Source organism: Lycorma delicatula, chromosome 4, assembly GCF_047948215.1.
Source record: "Lycorma delicatula isolate Av1 chromosome 4, ASM4794821v1, whole genome shotgun sequence".
Taxonomy (NCBI): Eukaryota; Metazoa; Arthropoda; class Insecta; order Hemiptera; family Fulgoridae; genus Lycorma; species Lycorma delicatula.
Genome location: NC_134458.1, coordinates 156,179,149 through 156,198,426, shown reverse-complemented (window position 1 = coordinate 156,198,426; position 19,278 = coordinate 156,179,149). Strand labels below are relative to the sequence as shown.

Sequence of the window (19,278 nt, the reverse complement as noted above, 5' to 3'; positions counted from 1 at the left end):
ATTTACCGGTTTCGTTTGTCATTATCCAAAATTATATCTGTTGTGTAATAGAAATAATTTCAGTGTACAAATATTTATTACACTGGCCAAGCTAATTGGTAATTAATTTTCTTTAAGTATGCTTTATCCCAGTTACGCTACCTATTCTATTCTATTCACTTATATTAGGACAATTTAATCACAAATATGAGGGTGGTCAGTGATGAATTACTTGATTTTTATCAATTAGGCCAGTTAAACCCTCTAATATAATTTTAAGTCTAATTTACTGAAAGTTTTGAAACGATCATATATGTAAATTATGTACAAAAATTCATCGAAATAATGTAATACGCCTGTTGAAATAACTGACTTTTTTAAATCCATAAATCTAATATAATGCTACATGAAAAAGTGATTAAAAATTTACGAAATATAATTTAGTTTTAGGTAAAGTTTACATTATTATGGAGAAAGGATCTACTTAGATTCGAAATCAGTTTGAAAACTAAGTTTTCTACGATTAAGTGATGGAAACTACTAGAATTACTATTGGCTAAGTAATTATGTGAAAAATAAATGTTAAACATTGAAATGAAAAAAAAAAGTTAAAAGAAAACTCGGACGGACAATGCATAGACAAAACATAAAGCATATAAATATTTGATAAAAAGAAGAGAAGATTTGTTACACAGGTAGTCTCTTAGTATGTATAATTACGTAGATGAAATAATCATAAAGAGTAATTGACTAAACATTTATTATTATAAAAAATCCATCTCGTCTCCTGTAATAAAAATTTAATATAATAAAAAAATAAATTACCCCATTTCAACACAAACACATACACACACACACACACACACACACATACACTCACACAAAAACATTCAAACATTTACTCACAAGAATATAAAATAATTACAAAAATAATTTTTTTTTTAATAAATAGGGTAATATTTATTATTTTATTTTTAAGAAAAAAAAAATGTCATAAGATATTTTAAAAAAGAGAACATATCTTGCTAAAATTCCTTTAATATTTTAATCGATTAGAATAAAATAACACTAATATGATATCCATAATTTTATTTTTAATATGTTTTTCTAAAAAACAATCTTTTTTGAAAATAAATTTCAGATATTTATTGTCACACTTCCCCCCTCAAAAAAAAAAAAAAAAAAAATTAGGATCATTATTGATTTAATCTAAGAATAAAGGATAATATTAAGACAAAAAATAAAACTGAAAAATCGATTGAGAAAGAAGTTAATTATGATGCACCAGAAAGACGTACTAATACGTTCTTTAAAATAAATATCAAATAAATCGATTATTATTTTAATTTATCAAATATAATTTAGTAAGAAAGATTTAATAAAATATAACTATTTAACAATAAACTTGTTTCTTAAATCATTACACTTGAAATTTTTATATAAATCTCATTTTTCAATTAAGAATTTTCATTACTTCTTTATCAGAAAATAAAATATCTTATTCATTTTTTTTAATCTGTAATAACTGTAATTCCGAATGAAACATATTTATTCACCACATAAGTTAAATCTCATTTAAAGAAAGAACATTATATAAAAAAATAATAAATAAATAGATGGTAATTGTAAATAAATTTATTAATGACAATTATAAAAAAATATAAATTTATTATGATTATAAATAATGAAATTATAATAAATCACATATATAAGAAAAGCGAGTAAATGAATGAATTTCTCCTCACCCAATAAAAAAGGAGGTTGGCTAGTAAATTATCTTTTACTTTCAAATGTCAACCTTTCCAAGATAAGAGGAAGAGCATTTTAAAAGAAATTTTGTTTAATAATCAAATATATTTACGAGTGAAGCACCTCTTTGATAAGTACGTATACATATAAATATGATATAATAAATGAACACCTGTATCATATACGTTAAAATTAAGTAACTGATCTATAAAGATTTCAAAATTGCTGCTCTTGAATTAAAAATAATTTTATAAATTTTTAGTTCATAGTATAAAAAGTATAATTAAGAAATTTAACTATTATATCTGTTTTAGATAAGTAAATTAAACTAATTTTTAATTTTTAGAATTAATATGAATCAAAATACATGAGATTTATCTTAAGTTATGAATTTAATAAGTTATTTATCTTTATCTTTTTATTTTCTATTTATTATTTTTGTATTTTTTTTTTTAATATACTCACGTCGAAAATTTCAAAACCGGCAATATCCAGTACACCAATGAAATGCTGTCTCTTTTGTTTTGTGTCCAAAGTTTCGTTACATTTCTTTACCAAGAATTTAAACAATCTGTCAAACATACCCTTTGACAAGGCACCAACAGAGTAGGCGACCTGAAAAATTAATTAATATATATATATACATTATTTATAAAACGTATACACATTAGTAAACTAAACGATTAATATTTTTTATACTGAAAGATGAAATTATCGATTTTCAAATTTACAATTAATTAAACAATATAAAAATTATTTTTGTATAATACATTTCTATAGATGAAAATATTTTAAATTAAATGGTTTTGATCTTTAAACCGATCATTATCGTGATGCCAGTAATTTGTAGACTTTTACTACCACAATATTTACAATGAAAAGATCATTAAAGTGAACAATAATAAGAGCCCTGGGCCCTGGACTCATCGAAGTCCTGGGTTCTATATAAAACATGCTTTAGTTCCTATATTGATAGGAACTATTAACATAATCTTGAGATAGTAAAATTGGTTGAAATAAATAATAATTATCCTTCTTTTTTCAGAAGCATAATTACTGATATCTTGATTAACAATGTTTCCTACGTCTGTGATCTTCCAATCACACTGAAGTTCAATATGGCTACTAGCTAATGCCATTATAAACCCTCCCCCCAAAAAAGTATAATTATATAAAAAATATCATCACTCTAACATCTAACAATTATTTGTCAAACTCTATTATTATTGTTTGATCTTTCCATACAACTTCATTTTTTTAAAGATTTTTGAAAATCATAAAAAGATATATAAATTTATTAAGTTATCATTAATTTACTAATTTAAATATTTTTATATTTCTACAAATTAAAAAAAAAAAAGATTTTTTTTCGAGGAAGAAGATAAAAAAAATGAATTATTTACCTGGTCCTTGTTACGACCTTGGGTGACGAATTCGTTACCGACTTTGATTCTTGGTTTCAACAAGTTCTTGTACAAATCAGCGCAGTCAACACCCAACAACTTGGCAACACGTTCACCTTCCTGAAGAAAAGAATTAAAAAAATATATATATATATAAAATTCATTTTTAATGAAGATAAGTGTAATATATATATAATTCATTAAACAAAATAAATGAATAAATAAACAATGAATCTAGAATGTAGTGAATAAGTAAAATATAGGAATCGATTAAGATATCAATTACACATTTCTTTTTTGGTAAAGAAAATAATAAATATCTTTTAATAATATCGAGAAAAAGGAAGCAAACAATTTTGATAAAATGAAGCGGGTTGATAATTAAACTTAGGATATTTACTTATTCAGTAGAATTAATTCAACACATAAACAAGAAAGTTGTGCGTGGAAATATAAAAATTGAAATTTTGTAACGTGAGAAAATTGGTGAGCCTGACCGGGATTCTAACCCGGGACCTCCGGAAGAATGGCCGAGACGGTATTATTCCACCACGGAGATCGGTAATCAACTTTATAACTAATTTGAGGAATATTAACTAATATAATCTATATACAGTAGTATGTACTTGTATATAGTATTTAATATACGAATTCATTCAAATCGATCTGTAAAAACCGTCAGTCAAAAAAAATTACATGTTACTAGCATATTCAACGTCTACACTGGACTTGAATTAATTTAAGATAAATATCTGCATTGAATAGACAATGGATAAAACAAATACGAATTTATATTTTAAATAATTATACAAATAAAAACAGAGAATAATAAATGAATTATAAAAAAATTATTGATTTATTAATCTTTTGTTTATCAATCGGTAAATATACTTGATTGAAAAATTAAAAATTTTGAAAAAAGAAAAATAAATTCTTTTAATCCGAACTACAACAGCTAATCTTTCAAATTAATAAACAAAATTAACAATTTAAAGTTGAAACAAAATGTTAACTTTGATGAAGGGGATATTGTGGCTACATTCATTCCCACAACTGATTATCTTTTACTTAAAAAATTATCTTTTATCTTTTACTTCAAAATTTTACTTAAAAAATCTATTACAACTGAGTGGAATAATTGAAAAATATTTGAATACAAATAACTTTCCTTTTCTTTTTTTCTTTTTTGAATCGGTTAAATATCTACAATCTGTTCCGTCGGAACAATGATTAGATGTGATGAACGTCTATGATTGGCTTGTAAGAAAGGAAGCTTAACAGCAATTAAACTCCTCTATATCTAATATTTATTTAAAATTATAATTCTTTTGTTTGATAAAGAATCTGACTCGTTTTTTCTTTTTTAACCTCCTAAAACAGCTGCCGATGTACGATAACGAATTTTTTTTTGTAACGTGTGAAAAAATGCCATGCTTGACCGGGAAGTGAAACCCAGAACCTTTGGATAAAAATCAAAGATGCTACGACCACTCCACCATGGAGATCGGCACAAATAAGTATAATAAACAATTTTATTAGATTAAGATATAAACTTTGCAATTAACAGAAAAATAGCACAAATTCGATGTTACACTTTTCTCTTATATATCAGGAATAAGAACATAATTCAATAATCCTTTGTTCTGGAATTATTACACTGTACAGATGTAATTTTTGTAAAATACAAATTTACAATTACAATAAAAATTACGGCATAAATAAAACTATTATAACATTTAAAATCAAGCTACAGCTATAATTATAATTTGAAGTAAAATAAATCTATATTTTTTGTAAAATTCAATATTTGAACAGTAGGTATTTTAATGAATTTGAATATGTCAGGCGGGTAATAGATTGACGACGATTTTTTGGATTAAAAAAAAAATGATTTTTCAAATTATTAAAATAGGAAGAATAAAATATTTTAATATATTATTGATGTGTATCAATATTGATGAACAGTTTATTAGATGTTAATAGCAGACCCGAATATAATTTAAAGACAGATCATGAAAAAGGGAATTTAAATATTAAATCTAGTGTAAATATTTAAACAAAGAATTTTTCTCTTTAGGTAAACTTTGTTAATAAACATTCTAATATAAATTTCAATAATTTTAAAATACCTTTTAGGTAAGAAAGGAAAGAATTCCGTTTTAGATGATCGAAATGCCGTTATTTATAAAAACAGTTATCGATAATGTGGATCGATGAATCATTAAATTAGAATTTAGGAAATTTGTGTGGACATTTTACTATTTTCTCTGTTATGGGGAAGAAAATGAAATATTGACAAAACAATTATTAAAATATATTCCAAGAGAAAGAAAGAAAGAAGATAATCCACGTGAGAGAATTTAGAACAGATTAAGAGGTCAAATTCTTTATTAAACAGAAGAATTATAATTTAAAATAAATATTAGATTTTTTTTACTGAAATTTAGTTTCTAATAGTAAAATAGCAATAATAAGGAAATGGCTAAGCGGAGAATAAAGGCAATGAAAGTTATTCAGATGAAATTATATTAAGTGACATAGTCAGATGATGTAATTGTACTCAGTATTATATGATTTTTAAGTTAAAAAAAAAAATATATTAAAATTACTATCTTTTTAATGTATAAAAAATATTATTCATACCTCAGTACCATCAGCTTCAGCCTGTTCTTCACGACCTCTTTGCTTGAATTTCATTCCACCCATGTGCATTACAGCAGCAGTAATTTTGTAAATGTCATCTTTTTCTTGCTGGGTGAAACCCAAGACGTCGAAGGCTTGCTGTAATTATATTAAAAAATAAGTTTAAATTTAAATAATCAATTAGCAGTTATTTATTTAAAATATAATTTAATATTACTGAAACATTACATGTAAAAATGTTAAATAATAAACAATAATTTCTTTAATCTATAAAAAGCTATAATGAAGCAAAAATATATTTATTCTTTTATATTACATACTGATTTTTTAATAAAAAAAAAGAAAAAAAAAATAATTTTAATATAATAAATAAATTTAATTGTGTTAAAAAAAGGATTGTATATATTATATTGCCTGTTACCTACGACTTCCCTTGGTGGGATTTTGAATTTTTAACTAGAATAAGTATTCAAAAGAAACCAAAATTTTGTTAAAATTCTATCATAATTTAAAATTTGATGTTTTAATGGGCATATTGACAAATTAGTCGATTTACTTTGGAGAGAATTTTGGTCTTGCCAAACAATATTATTTTATCACCATCTCTTTTCTTTTTACCAACGCTCGCGGACATGATTATTAATAATTAACTAATTAATCAAGCATAATAATAATAATACTTTTTATATTAGATGAAGAAGTTTAATTTAATAGATTATACAAATCATGTGATATCGATTTAATAAGTTAAAACAAAAATATTTTAAACATTTGTACAAAATTAAATTTATTACAAATTATCTTTTATCGCAAATTTTTGAATTCGTCGAGCAACTAATAAACTAAAACTTAAGTGAATGTAATAATAAGTTGAAGGACAAAGTAACAATATTATACATCGAATTTGAACGAAAAAACGATGGAGAAAGAGAAACCCATGTTGTATTCTAGGGTACAATTATTATTCATTACATATTGTTGAGATTTAGAATTTTCATAAAAAAGTCTGGTAAAAAATGGTAAAAAATGTGCCATTTTCTTTTCAAAGAAAAACCTAAATATCAATTTTCATTACTGTAATCAAACAGTATCATGAAAAACTCTACCCCCCCGTGCCATCCTACAAATTGGATTTTTGAAAAATAAAAAAAAAGTGTCAACTAGTTTTTAAAGAAGAGTCAGAATACCAATTTTCACAACCGTAACACATTAGCTTCTAGAGATACAGATTTTTCATTAAAAAGATTTTCCTCTCCTTTTTCTCCCGTTGTAGGAGGAGTTTTACAAAATCCTTTTTTAGTTGATGTCAGCGTTATTAAAACATAATAGACTCCATAATTCATCTACAAAGAAACAGTTACCAATCTGTTTTGCATATAAAAAATTTGTAAATAGTGAATATAACTTATTCTACGCAAAAAGAACTGTATGTGTTCGTATCTGTACATCTTAATAGATATATAAATATTAATAAGAAGGATTTATTAATATTAATAAATGTAAATAAAATGTTATAATGTTACTTTCATAATTTTCATAAAATAAAATATAATAAAAGTCAAAAATGACTAAAGACTAAATATTTTATTAAATTATAACAGAAATTCTGAAGTTTTCTACAGATAGGTAATATATTTTTATAATTATTTAAGTTTAACGAACATCTTCAATAAGTTATACTAATCTAGTTATAAAGTTCTTGTATAAAAATACAAGGTAAAATCAGAAAATAATAACAAATCAAGTATTTTGTTTTTAAATAATAAAAATAATTACATATAAAAATTTAAAAATTATATAATAAAAATTAATAAAATAAAAATCTAGAAAAAACCAAAAAATTCAATAAATATTAAAAAAAAAAAATATTAAACTTCTTTATTCATAATATATTCCACTTGATTCTGTTACTACATAAAAATTTTACGATGTAATAAAATATAATAAAAAAGTACTAAAGTAAAAATAAATAAATAATTGAAAAAACTTACAAAGAATATATATTTTTTAGTAAAGAAAAAAAACTAATATCTTTAAAAAATGACTGTAAAGAATAAAAAAGCAAAAAAAAGTGATTAAATACATAATAAAATACATAAATAAATACAACAATAATACAAAAATCAATGAATGCAACAAAACAGAAAGACAAAAAAACTAAGGGAAAAATAAAATAAAAATCACTTACCTTAATCAAAAAGCAAATAATGTGTTTTAAAATAATAACACCAGAAGGTATATTCGAGGGTAGGGCAAAAAGAAAAAAATCTAAGACGAAAATTCATACATATTATAAAAATATATATATATGTACATTTATACATAATATGTACATTTATGTACATATGTTATGTACATTTATACATAATATTAAAATATAAATTTAAAATTTACATTAGTCTATCGTAAAATTATATAAATTATGCTATTACGGTTACCTTAACAGCAAATTAGCAATAAAGCATTTAGTAAGCGATATATAACATAGTTCAGTTTACAGAAATTATATTAAAAAATAATAGAGAAAAAAATTAACGTTTGAAATATTAAGAAAGATAAAATTGAAAGGTAAAAATTTTAAAGTTAAATGATTTTTAAATCTATACTGATTAAAAAGACTTAAATGAAAAAGTCTACTCTTTCAGGTTTCATTAATAAAAACCTCAGTCTAATACTGAATATCTCTTTCCTCAATTCATTTAATTCTGTGCTATAAACCGAATATTAATTAAATTTTATTATACACTGGCCAATAAAACGAAAAGTTTACATTACGTACCAATGGCCATTCAAAATCTGGAGAAGACCAATTATCAAATAGATAAATTGATGTATTAACAGTCTATTGAGACACAAAATAATCTTACAAAAGACATGACACAAATACTTTTCAAAAGTAATATTAAAAAATCATTATCAAACATGGGATAAATATAATAAACATGCTTGGAATAAGGGAGATAATGTTACCATAAGTAATACACAATGAGGTAAAAAAAAAGATAAAAATAAAAACTGATAGGAAGCAGAAAAATATTAAAAGGAATACCAGATAAAATATACTACCATTAAGTAACAAATTAATCTATGGGAAATAAAAACAAAAATTAATAACAAACCGATTACAAAACATACTTCAGTAGTGGGATCCAAAATCTAGAGGAATAAAAAAAAAACTTTTTGTTCCATTACAATTGGATTAAGATGCAATAATTAAATACGGAGGAAAGTGGCATTATTGCATTATTATAATTTGTATTAATATTTTATCTTACATCTGTTAATGCAAATTCTTCTCCGTCATCCATATTTGGAATAGTAACTTTTCCCTGTGATACGTTGTAGTAATCGTAAATATTGTCCGACAACAAACAGACAGCTATAATTGAAGTAATCAAAAAATTGATGATTTATGAAGAGTAGATTCAAAAAATGACATCAACAAAGAGAAATCAGTCAATGAGAAGACAGCATAGGAAGAAATAAAAGAAAAATAGCAGATATAAATAATTAATTTGTTAGTAAAATTTATACCCACACAAATTATTATTGTCTACATTAGAAAAGAAAAAAATATTATTAAAAGTAGTTTAAAAAGGTACTTTTAATTCAATAAAAAAATAAATAGATCAACAAAAAGTAAAATATTAAATATATAATTTTATATATATAAAAGATAAAAAAATTAATATCACAATAATTAAGTGAAAGTAGAGGTAATATGATGAAATCATCCAAAGGGCGTGATCAAAACACAGTAAATAGGGGAGTGGTTATACATACATTATAAATGACTACGCCCCTTACTGTATATGACCATGCCCCTAATTTAAAAACAGAATGAATAAATTAATTTCTTTCTAATATAGACTATAATTTATTAATAGCATTTTATAAAATCTATAATATTTAAAATAAGCAGAATAAAAATGAAATATCCAACATGTCTCATGTGTGTTGTCACGGCAAAGTTCCTTGTTTACACTATATAAAAAAATCTACTAAAACGCTAAATACTTAAATAAATATTTGAAATCTGAAAAAAAAATGTTTTCAGTATAATAACATTCTTTTCTTTTAAAGAAAATTATATCGCAAATTGTATTGTTGTCTCATAAAATCTTTTCCATTTCATTTATACGTGAATATTCATTTCTATCAATAGTTTCATAAAAATTCAAAGAATAACGATATAAAAAATTTCCATAAATTTCTTTTTAATTTTTAAATGTATTTATAAGCTACAACGATATAATAATTATTATTTTTAGAAGTATTTAGAAATCACAGTTAAATTTAAAATAGAGATTACAATACCGGAAGTAAAATAAACATTTTCATTTTTATTATAAATAAGAAGCTTTATTACAACGTTATAAGAGAAAATTTTAAAATATCAGTAGACTAATTTTACAAGATGGTGTAATAACCAGACAAAAAATTATAAAATAAACTATCTTTGTAATTATTTAATATAATTTAAAAAAATGGAAAAGCAACACAATTTGTGAAATAGATGAAAATAATAATAAAATATATAAAATCCAGCCTGCTGTTCATATGTGGCCGTATTGTAATCTACGGTATTTTTTTTAACTTTGTATTTTAGTTTTTTCCAAAAAGAAAAGAACACCGTCGTTTTTTATCTTACATCTGTCAACTGAAATTCTTCGCCGTCGTCCATATTTGGAATGGTGATTTTTCCTTGTGATACGTTGTAGTAATCATAAATATCGTTGCTGAGCGAACACATGTCTGTGAAATAATATAAGTATGAAGAGCCGGTTAAATAAAAATTATTTACATAAATAAAACGTTTTAGATATACATGGGTTTTTTTTTGTACACAGTATTTTTGTGTTAAGGGTTGAACCGATGGGAGTAATCAGTGAAAAAACATTATATTACAGATAGCGTTTAAAACAAAATATATGTGTATATACAAAAATGAACATGAAAAATATGTACAAAAGAGTTGGGTAAAAATCTTCAACCCACGGGAAAGAAAATTAATCCGTCTACAGATGATTAAGAAAGTGAGGAAGTCTAAAAGGTTTGTATGTATTTATCATAGAACACCAAAAATAATATGTATAAATGGATGATAATATCTGTAAAATTTGATATTATTTCTATTCAAATTTTTATTTTATAATTTATAATAAAAAAAAAAAAAAAAACATGATCAAAACTGAATATTTCTTTTGTATAAAATATATTTACAAACGTCATATTTTAATAAGATTTAGAAATGTGATGGACAATATAATATGACAAGAGAGAGAATTTTGGCAAAAATTAAAGGGGACATTTTTAAATTACAACATACGTCAGTGAGTTCAAATTCTTCACCGTCATCCATAGTAGCGACTGTTATTTTACCCTGGGATACAAAATGATAATCGTAGATATTATCGCTGAGTAAACATTTGTCTGTGAAAAATAAAAAAATTAAATGACCTCCCTTCCTTTTAAATATTAAATTGCGTAGGATTACAAAAGATATATATTATTAATAAAAATATTTTTATGACATTACAAAAGTGTATATGCCATAACACTACAGATTAAAGTGGAATAATAGATCTAGCTGTAAAAGACAATATTGATTAATTATTATATATAGAACATATTTTACTTTTATCCTTGCCTTCACTAAAAACTATTATTTTAAAAGTGTTAATATTACATACAAATTATGATTAAGCCAATATTTAAATATTAAATTAAAAAAGCAATTAAATATTAAGATATATGTAAAAAAAATATAAGCCTATTTATAAAATAATAAATTTTATAAATAAATAGTAGTATTTTTTTAATTTTATAATAGCTACCGTCGTAAATTTGTTAATCTATGAAAATTTCATTTCGAATTAATATAAATTGTGATAGCAAAAGCAATAATAATTTAAAAGCATAATTTAAAAAAATTATTATAAAAAAATCATAAATAATTTAAAAATAATATACGATTTCTTAATGTAAAATGTAATTATTTAATGCGTTTACAACTTTACATATTGGTTAACAGTGATATTATCCGATAGATTAACAATTAATGTTCATCGTAATCTAATTTAAATGTATTATCCTCAAATTAGAGCTCAAAAAAAGTTTATCTAAAGATTTAAATTAAGATATTAGAACGCAGTAGTAAAACCAGACGTTTTTATGGCTCAGAAGCAACTTTGTCTGTACAACTTTTGTCCAAAAGTAATAACAGATGAAATTAAACAAAGAAGAGTTACCTTTTACGACTACCTGCAGGGAATGGATGAATAACGATTAAATAATAATAATAAAAATAATACATAACCCTTTTTTGAAAATAAGAAAACTAATGAAAATAAAGGTGGTTTATGGATGACAAACTAGAACATATCTAATAAACAACAGTAAAAAAAAAACAAGACTTAAACAACTTGACAGAAAGAAACATCTAGTAATTTGAAAGAAACAACTTCAGAAAGAAAATTACGAATTTAAAAGTTTCCAAGTAGAGAAATCCCAAAAGAATTTATTTTTATGTAAACAGCATAAATGTTCAGAAGAAAGTAAAAAGGAATTTCCAAGTGTATGAGAGAACACTGGGGAAATAATAAAGAGGATAAAAGTAAAAATAAATAATTATTTTTTCGTGGTCCATAGCTGGCCGGTAATGAATAAAAAATGTAATTAAATTTAAAGCATTGTAAATAATAATTTATTTATCAATAAAATAAATAGGCCTATATTTATATCATTAAATATAATTAAGCAGTTCACCATTAAATGTTAATATTTAAAAAAATATATTTATATTTAATAAATAAGTAATTTAAATTATACATTTTCACTAATTATAATAAAATAACATTGAAATAAATAATGCGCGCTTATTTGCCATGCAGCTTTTAGCAATATTGTTTTAAATTGTTTGCGTTGAATTTTAAGATTTAAAAATATATGTATAATTGTAGACCATATGATTTTCTGAAGATATTGTATTATTATAAAATTTTCATTTTTAATAAATCTATATTATACAAATTTTCGCTCGATCCATAATTTTCAAGTTTCAAATTTATCTTTATTCTTTTAAAAGTTTTAAATTTTAAAATTCAATATAAAGAACCATTATAAATTTATAATGAAATGTCTGTAGAAGAATTAATTTTAAATAACAGAACAAATATCGAGCGAAAATTAAATTAAAAATAATATAGATTTACGGTTACTTACATCGGTTAGTAGAAACTCCTCATAGTCATTTACACCAGGTATACGAGTCTTTCCTTGACAAACATACTGGTAGTCTTCCATCCTATTACTTAACATTGTGATTTCTGTACCAAAAATACTAATAATACAATAAAATACAAACAACACCAACAACAAAACACAAAACACAAGCTATAACACACGATGAAAGGTGTGGTTAAACATTTTTGTTAAACACTGCAAAAATTTTTTTTTTTTTTAAATAGTAAGGAATAAATCTACACTTTACAGAGTCTGGATATGGAAATATAGTTTTTAATAATTACTGAAGAAAATATAACCAAATATATATATATATATATATATATATATATAATACGGGATAAACTAATTTTTTGGGAAATTTTATTGAAGCAAAAGTTGTTACTATTTCAATCTCTAATTTATTATGTATTTATGCAGACCTATTAGAAAATCTATTACATGTTATTTAAAAATGTGATTTTAAAAATCTTCTTTGTGTTCGTATAATGTTACAGAATAAAATAAAATTTATATTAATATTAATAAATAAATAAAAAAAAAACGATTGTGGCTCATTTTAATATTTATAAAAAAAAAATTAATAAATTTTTTTTAAATCCGAAAATGAAAATTATAGATATCTCAACAGATAATTTTATAATATACAACATTTTTAATCATTTTTTTTAGTAAATTCAATAGTAAAGTTCTTTTAAGAAATGTGAATATAAAAAATATAATACATAAAAATTTATTATTTGATTATCAAAATTTCCAGCTCTTGACGAATTGTTAGATAATTAGAATTCTTACAAAAAAAAAAAAAAAACAATGATTAATTAATTACGTATAATATTTTTTCTTCACTTTAGGATAATTGAATCATAATTATGAAAAAAAGGTAAAAATATATCTCCACAGATAAAAAAGCTTAAGAAAAAATTATTAATTGTTTACAAAAATAAACAATAAGATAAAATAAAAAATTAAAAAATTATTTACGTGTTATAGAAAGTTATGTATAAAAAAACAAAAAAAAAAAAAACATTATTGAGATGAGAAAAATTATGTTAACGAGTCAACGTGCATTATGTAAATAATTGGTATATAAAAATATTTGACTGATGTAAAAACAATAATAATAGATGAAATAATTATGAATGAAAGAGTGAATGAAAAAATTACGAAATTGTAATTAAAATGCTTAAATTTGTATATTTTTAATAATGAGAAAAAAAGAATTTTAAGAAGATGTATGTTTAGCGAATTTCTTTTTTTTTGGGGTTGAACTGATCGTAAAACTTACATCAGTTATATTGAATTCTTCACCATCGTCAACACCAGGGATGCTAGTCTTGCCCTGGGATACGAAGTAGTAATCGTTGACGTTTTTGGAAAGGAGGCAAATTTCTGTAGAGGTGAATCAATAAATAAATACAAACAAGTAATAAAACAATAATGGTACTGTCATATAAACCCATTATTTAAAAAAAAATAATATTTATTATAATTTATACCTAATAATATTATAACAAAATGACTTGCTTATTAATTATAAGATAATCTCTTATGTATGATAATATAATAATTTTGAGTAGAGTTTAAAATAATAACCACAGGTTTTTTTTAATCTGTAAATGAGTGCATAATCTGCACCTTCTCAGTAGTTTTTTCACAACATATAATTTATAAAACATCAATAAGACTAGTAATAGAATAAAGCTATTTACAGATAAAAACTTTATTCTTTGTTTTTTCCCTTTCTGATGATTAATACATCAAAAGTTTACAACTCTTAAAAAATAAATCTAGATTTTTAAATATCATATTTATTTTAAAGGTTATTTTCTTATTAGAGTACCAATTAAAATATTTCTCTATCCGTATAAAACTACAATCATTAATGTTGTATATATAAATATTAATCCATCATTTTGTTAAAATATTATTTATAGATTATAATAAATCAATGATAATACACTTACAAAAAAATCAATATAACTAAAATAAATATTACCCCCCATAACTGCCTCACAAATAGTAGTAAATAGTTTACATCATGTAGTCCTAGATCATGATGAAATAAAGGCAGCAGTGGGTAATAATATTTTTTTAAAAATCAACCATTCAAGAAAAACATTCACACACATACACAAATATATTACAAAAGAAAATCACTAAACTAGTTGTTTAAATATAATTGTTATACACTTGACATATGTAATATTTAAACAAAAAACTACAACAAATTGCTACTAGAACTTTTTTTTTACGCGGAATGATTTATTCGGCGTGTATATTTATATATATTATATAGTCAAAAATTATGTTTGAATATTAAAATATAATAAAGGATTTTGAAAATTTAAAATATCTTTATTCTGATACGAATTAAAAAGTAATTTATACTTAAGGAAAAATTACCGAATTATAAGCACGCTGGATAAAATTTAGAACTTTTTTTATACGTAATACTTAATGAAAAATTGATTAAAAAAAAATTAATAAAAAGAAAAGCATCATATTATATACACAGTTTCTATAAACAACTAATGTGAAATTAAAAAACTGTTTAAAGTAATTTGTTAACAGTATAATTTATAAATATATCTGATTGGTTATACTATATAGCCAGTCATAACTGTAGAAAAGCTACAGTCAATCAGATATTTTCTATACATTTCTTTGAAAAATTAATAACCTTCTGAAAATTTAGAGAAAATCTCTGATTGGCTGTAATTTTTCTAAAGTATTGATTGGCTGTTTAGTTTAATCAATGAAACGTCCTTTGTTAATTATATATTAATAAGTAACGTTAAACAATTTTTTAATTTATTCAACAATTTAAGCGTTATTTATAAATAATAAATATGCCAATAACTTTTATTTTAAGATATTTAATTATTAAAAAAAAAATAATTACATTTAATTTTATATATTTATGTGTGCGTGATCTATAAACTACATAAGTTTAATAACTACAGTTAATAACTAAGTACACCAGGAAGTCTTTCAATTCTGGGTAAAAAGTTTATACTACAAAAAAAATTCAACATGAAGTAATCCAAAACAATTATAAACCATTATAATGGGTTTTATATTTCTGTTTCTGTTTTTTACAACAAAAAAAATTCACACTACAAATCAATCAGTCAATCGCATAGTACCACTAAGAAAAAAAAAACAGCAGCCATAAAAAAAATTATCATCAGTTTATTAGCCCGTCCCACGGGACTTACGTCAGTTAATGAAAACTCTTCACCATCGTCCACATTGGGAATTGTTGTCTTTCCCTGGGATATGAAGTAGTAATCGTTGACATTATTCGACAGTAGACACATGTCTGTTGATAATATTTGTGTCAACGACAAAAAAAGAAAAAAAGAAAGAAAACAATTTATAAAACATTACACTAAAAAAAAAACCAATACTGTAAATCAAATTTCATCTTAATCATAATGCAGTCTTTACTAATTAACATTTAGGTATATTATAGTCCCATATTATAATATAACTTAAATGTATTATTACAAAATCATACAAACACACTACTAAAATAAAAAAATTATGTATATATATTTATAATTTTTTAAAATTAAGGTAAAGTAACAGGAATCAAACCAACTAACGTGCATTTAAAAATTGTAATATTAAAACTAAATACTTTACTGTCACATAAGTATGTATTGTATGTATTTATGTTGTAGGTTGTAATAAATACTACATTTTAAAAAACAGGTATGAAACAGTACAATAGTAAGATATACTGTATGTACTTGTACGTACTAAATTATTGTATTAGGTAATTGTATTTTGTACTATAAAAATCTACTAGAAAAAGGGAAACATTTTTTTTTCATGCGTACTGTAAAATGCATTACTAAAAAAAAGTGATTTCCATTTTTTTGAGAGAACGAATTTTAATAGAATTGTAGAACAAGTGAATAAGAACCGATCTAAAAAAAATAGAGAGAGAGAGAGAGAGAGAGAAAAAAAAGAGGGAGAGACAGATAAATACACTGAAAAACTCTCCTACAATTAAAAACCAGTCAAAAAATTATATCATTGTTTGATAGTAATACTGATTTAAAAGCCTCCTATAAAAAGTTGTATTTTTTTATTCTATAAAATTATAACTAGGTAAAACCAAAATGAGAAATCGATCACTCAACTTAATGGAAATCATTTTAAAAAAACAAATAAACAAACTCTCTCAATATTAAAGCGTCAGAAAAGTTCCTCGGTAGTAATTAAAAGGTTTTCTTAAACAAAAGTACTTCAATTCTTTTTAAATAAAAATAAAAATTATAAGTTTATCTACGATTACACTTTGAAAATATAACATGCTAATAAAAATTTAATTAAATCTGAATTCCTTTAAGATAACCTTTCATTATAATTGTAGAACTTTTTAAACACTATAATATTATATATAAAAAAAAATCTTACTTAATTACTGAAAAAAAATTCTATATGGTTTTAAAAAAAATTATATACAAATACAGGAATTCTAGTAGTAAATAAATTTGAAAACAAAAAAAAAAACGTTACTTACTATTAACTCTGATCTGAATAATTTTGGTGTCGTAGACAGCCTACTATTTGCGAAGATTTTACTTGGTGAATATAACTTACTGTGTTCCAAATTTATAAAAGTTTTTTTTTTATAAGATTATATTAAAACCTTTAAATTCAGAAATATTAAAGGAGGAAATTTCAAATATCGTAATAGTAGACCTAATAATTAAAATAAAAATAAAATATAAAAAGTAACAAACAATAAAAATTGAAAATAAAAAAAGAGTAATTTATCTTAGTTAATCTTGTTAGGATAAAAGTGAGTAAATGGAAATACGTTGTCATAATTTATTTTTAAAAAAAAGTAGAAACAAATTTAATTTGTTTGTATTTAATGCTATTTTTTGCGCGCATTATTTTTTTTAAAAAAGCAAAAAAATTATAACTAATAACTTATATTAAGCTTATTACCTAAGTATAAATAATACATATGCACATGTTTACACAACACACATACACGCACACGCACACAAACTATGGGGAGAGGTATAGTATATATATTCTTTATCAAACGTACATTTATAATAAAATAATAATTACAGCTAATAAATTATAAAAATAAAATTTATTAGTAAAGCAATATATTTAATTCATTCTTTTTAAAATATCCGGTAGAAAATATTTTAAGTAATTATAAATAAATAGAGTATACCAGCTCCTTAGCAAATCATTTAAAAATGAAATATAAGTTTACTAACAAATTTTATAACGTAATAATTTCTAATTAATTATTATTAAAAACTCTAGATTATGTCTATAGTATTATGTAAATATTATACACTGATTAAACTTAAAAGTTAATCAATGTTTTATAATATCCATATAAGTTATTTGCGTAATAAAAATTCTTATATTAAATTTAAAAAAATAAAAATATTTTCTTTTTATAACAATTTATAGTTATTACTTACCTTTAACTCCAGTTACGGAACCAGACATGATTTGGTAGAAAATGTGGTATGAGCGTTCAAGAGCTTGTTGAGAGATGACACGGGCCTTCTCTAGCAGATCTAAACAATAAAGGCAAAAATAATTACGTTAATTAAGACTAGTATGTAATAATTTTCTTAGAAAAAATATCTATAAAAATATAACAGAGGTAGACTAAAAAAAAGGAAAAATAACTATCTTTAAAAATTAAATCAACATAATTTATGAACATTCCGCTAGGTGGTGACAATGCAGTATCTTTAGTCTAAAACTAGTACATTAACTCTTACGATGGATACATAACAGGCTTATCTGTCTTTTCATTACCGAGTTATTTATATTAAAATTATAATTTATTTTAATTTATACTATCGATAAATTTATTTTGTAAAAAAATTAAGCAATTACGTTATTAATATAATTTTTTTTTAATATCTCATTCCGAATTAGTTGTTAATGTGGTTTAACTGTAATTAAACTATCAACTTCGATTTTCAAAATCGATATTAATAATTTTTTATTCAGTAGTTATTTATTTATTATTTATAAAATATACTTTTTAAGTATTTGTAATTTAGTTTGATTTTTTTTATCCTACTGGTGATCATTATTTTAATAATTGTATTGCTTTTCTAAGATTAAATTTTTTTTAATGATTTTTAAGACTTTTTTAAACAGTCCATAGCTTTGTTTTTAAATGCAATATTCCGTACAATAAATTTATTGTAAATTCTTATTTATTTTTATTATTTTTTATCTATTCTAATTC

The 19,278-nt window shown here is 22.7% G+C and overlaps 1 protein-coding gene across 50 annotated transcripts in view; it reads right to left on the bottom strand.

Annotated features, from left to right (window-relative positions):
- Mhc (myosin heavy chain) overlaps positions 1–19,278 on the bottom strand; it is a 118,995-nt gene that overhangs the window by 69,169 nt on the left and 30,548 nt on the right. For 19 of the 50 annotated variants that reach the window (XR_012756194.1, XR_012756195.1, XM_075364519.1 and 16 more), the window contains exons 9-13: positions 18,491–18,589; positions 14,308–14,411; positions 5,775–5,912; positions 3,132–3,251; positions 2,194–2,343 (exon numbers count right to left, since the gene is read on the bottom strand). Coding sequence is in view for 48 of the 50 variants with exons in the window: in XM_075364519.1 (XP_075220634.1) it covers positions 2,194–2,343; positions 3,132–3,251; positions 5,775–5,912; positions 14,308–14,411; positions 18,491–18,589 (611 nt within the window). In the remaining 2 variants the exon portion in view is untranslated. Of the gene's footprint in view, positions 1–2,193; positions 2,344–3,131; positions 3,252–5,774; positions 5,913–9,049; positions 9,154–10,425; positions 10,530–11,103; positions 11,208–14,307; positions 14,412–16,240; positions 16,345–18,490; positions 18,590–19,278 lie in introns of all 50 variants that reach the window. The other 31 variants (XM_075364520.1, XM_075364517.1, XM_075364529.1 and 28 more) reach the window with 4 other exon arrangements.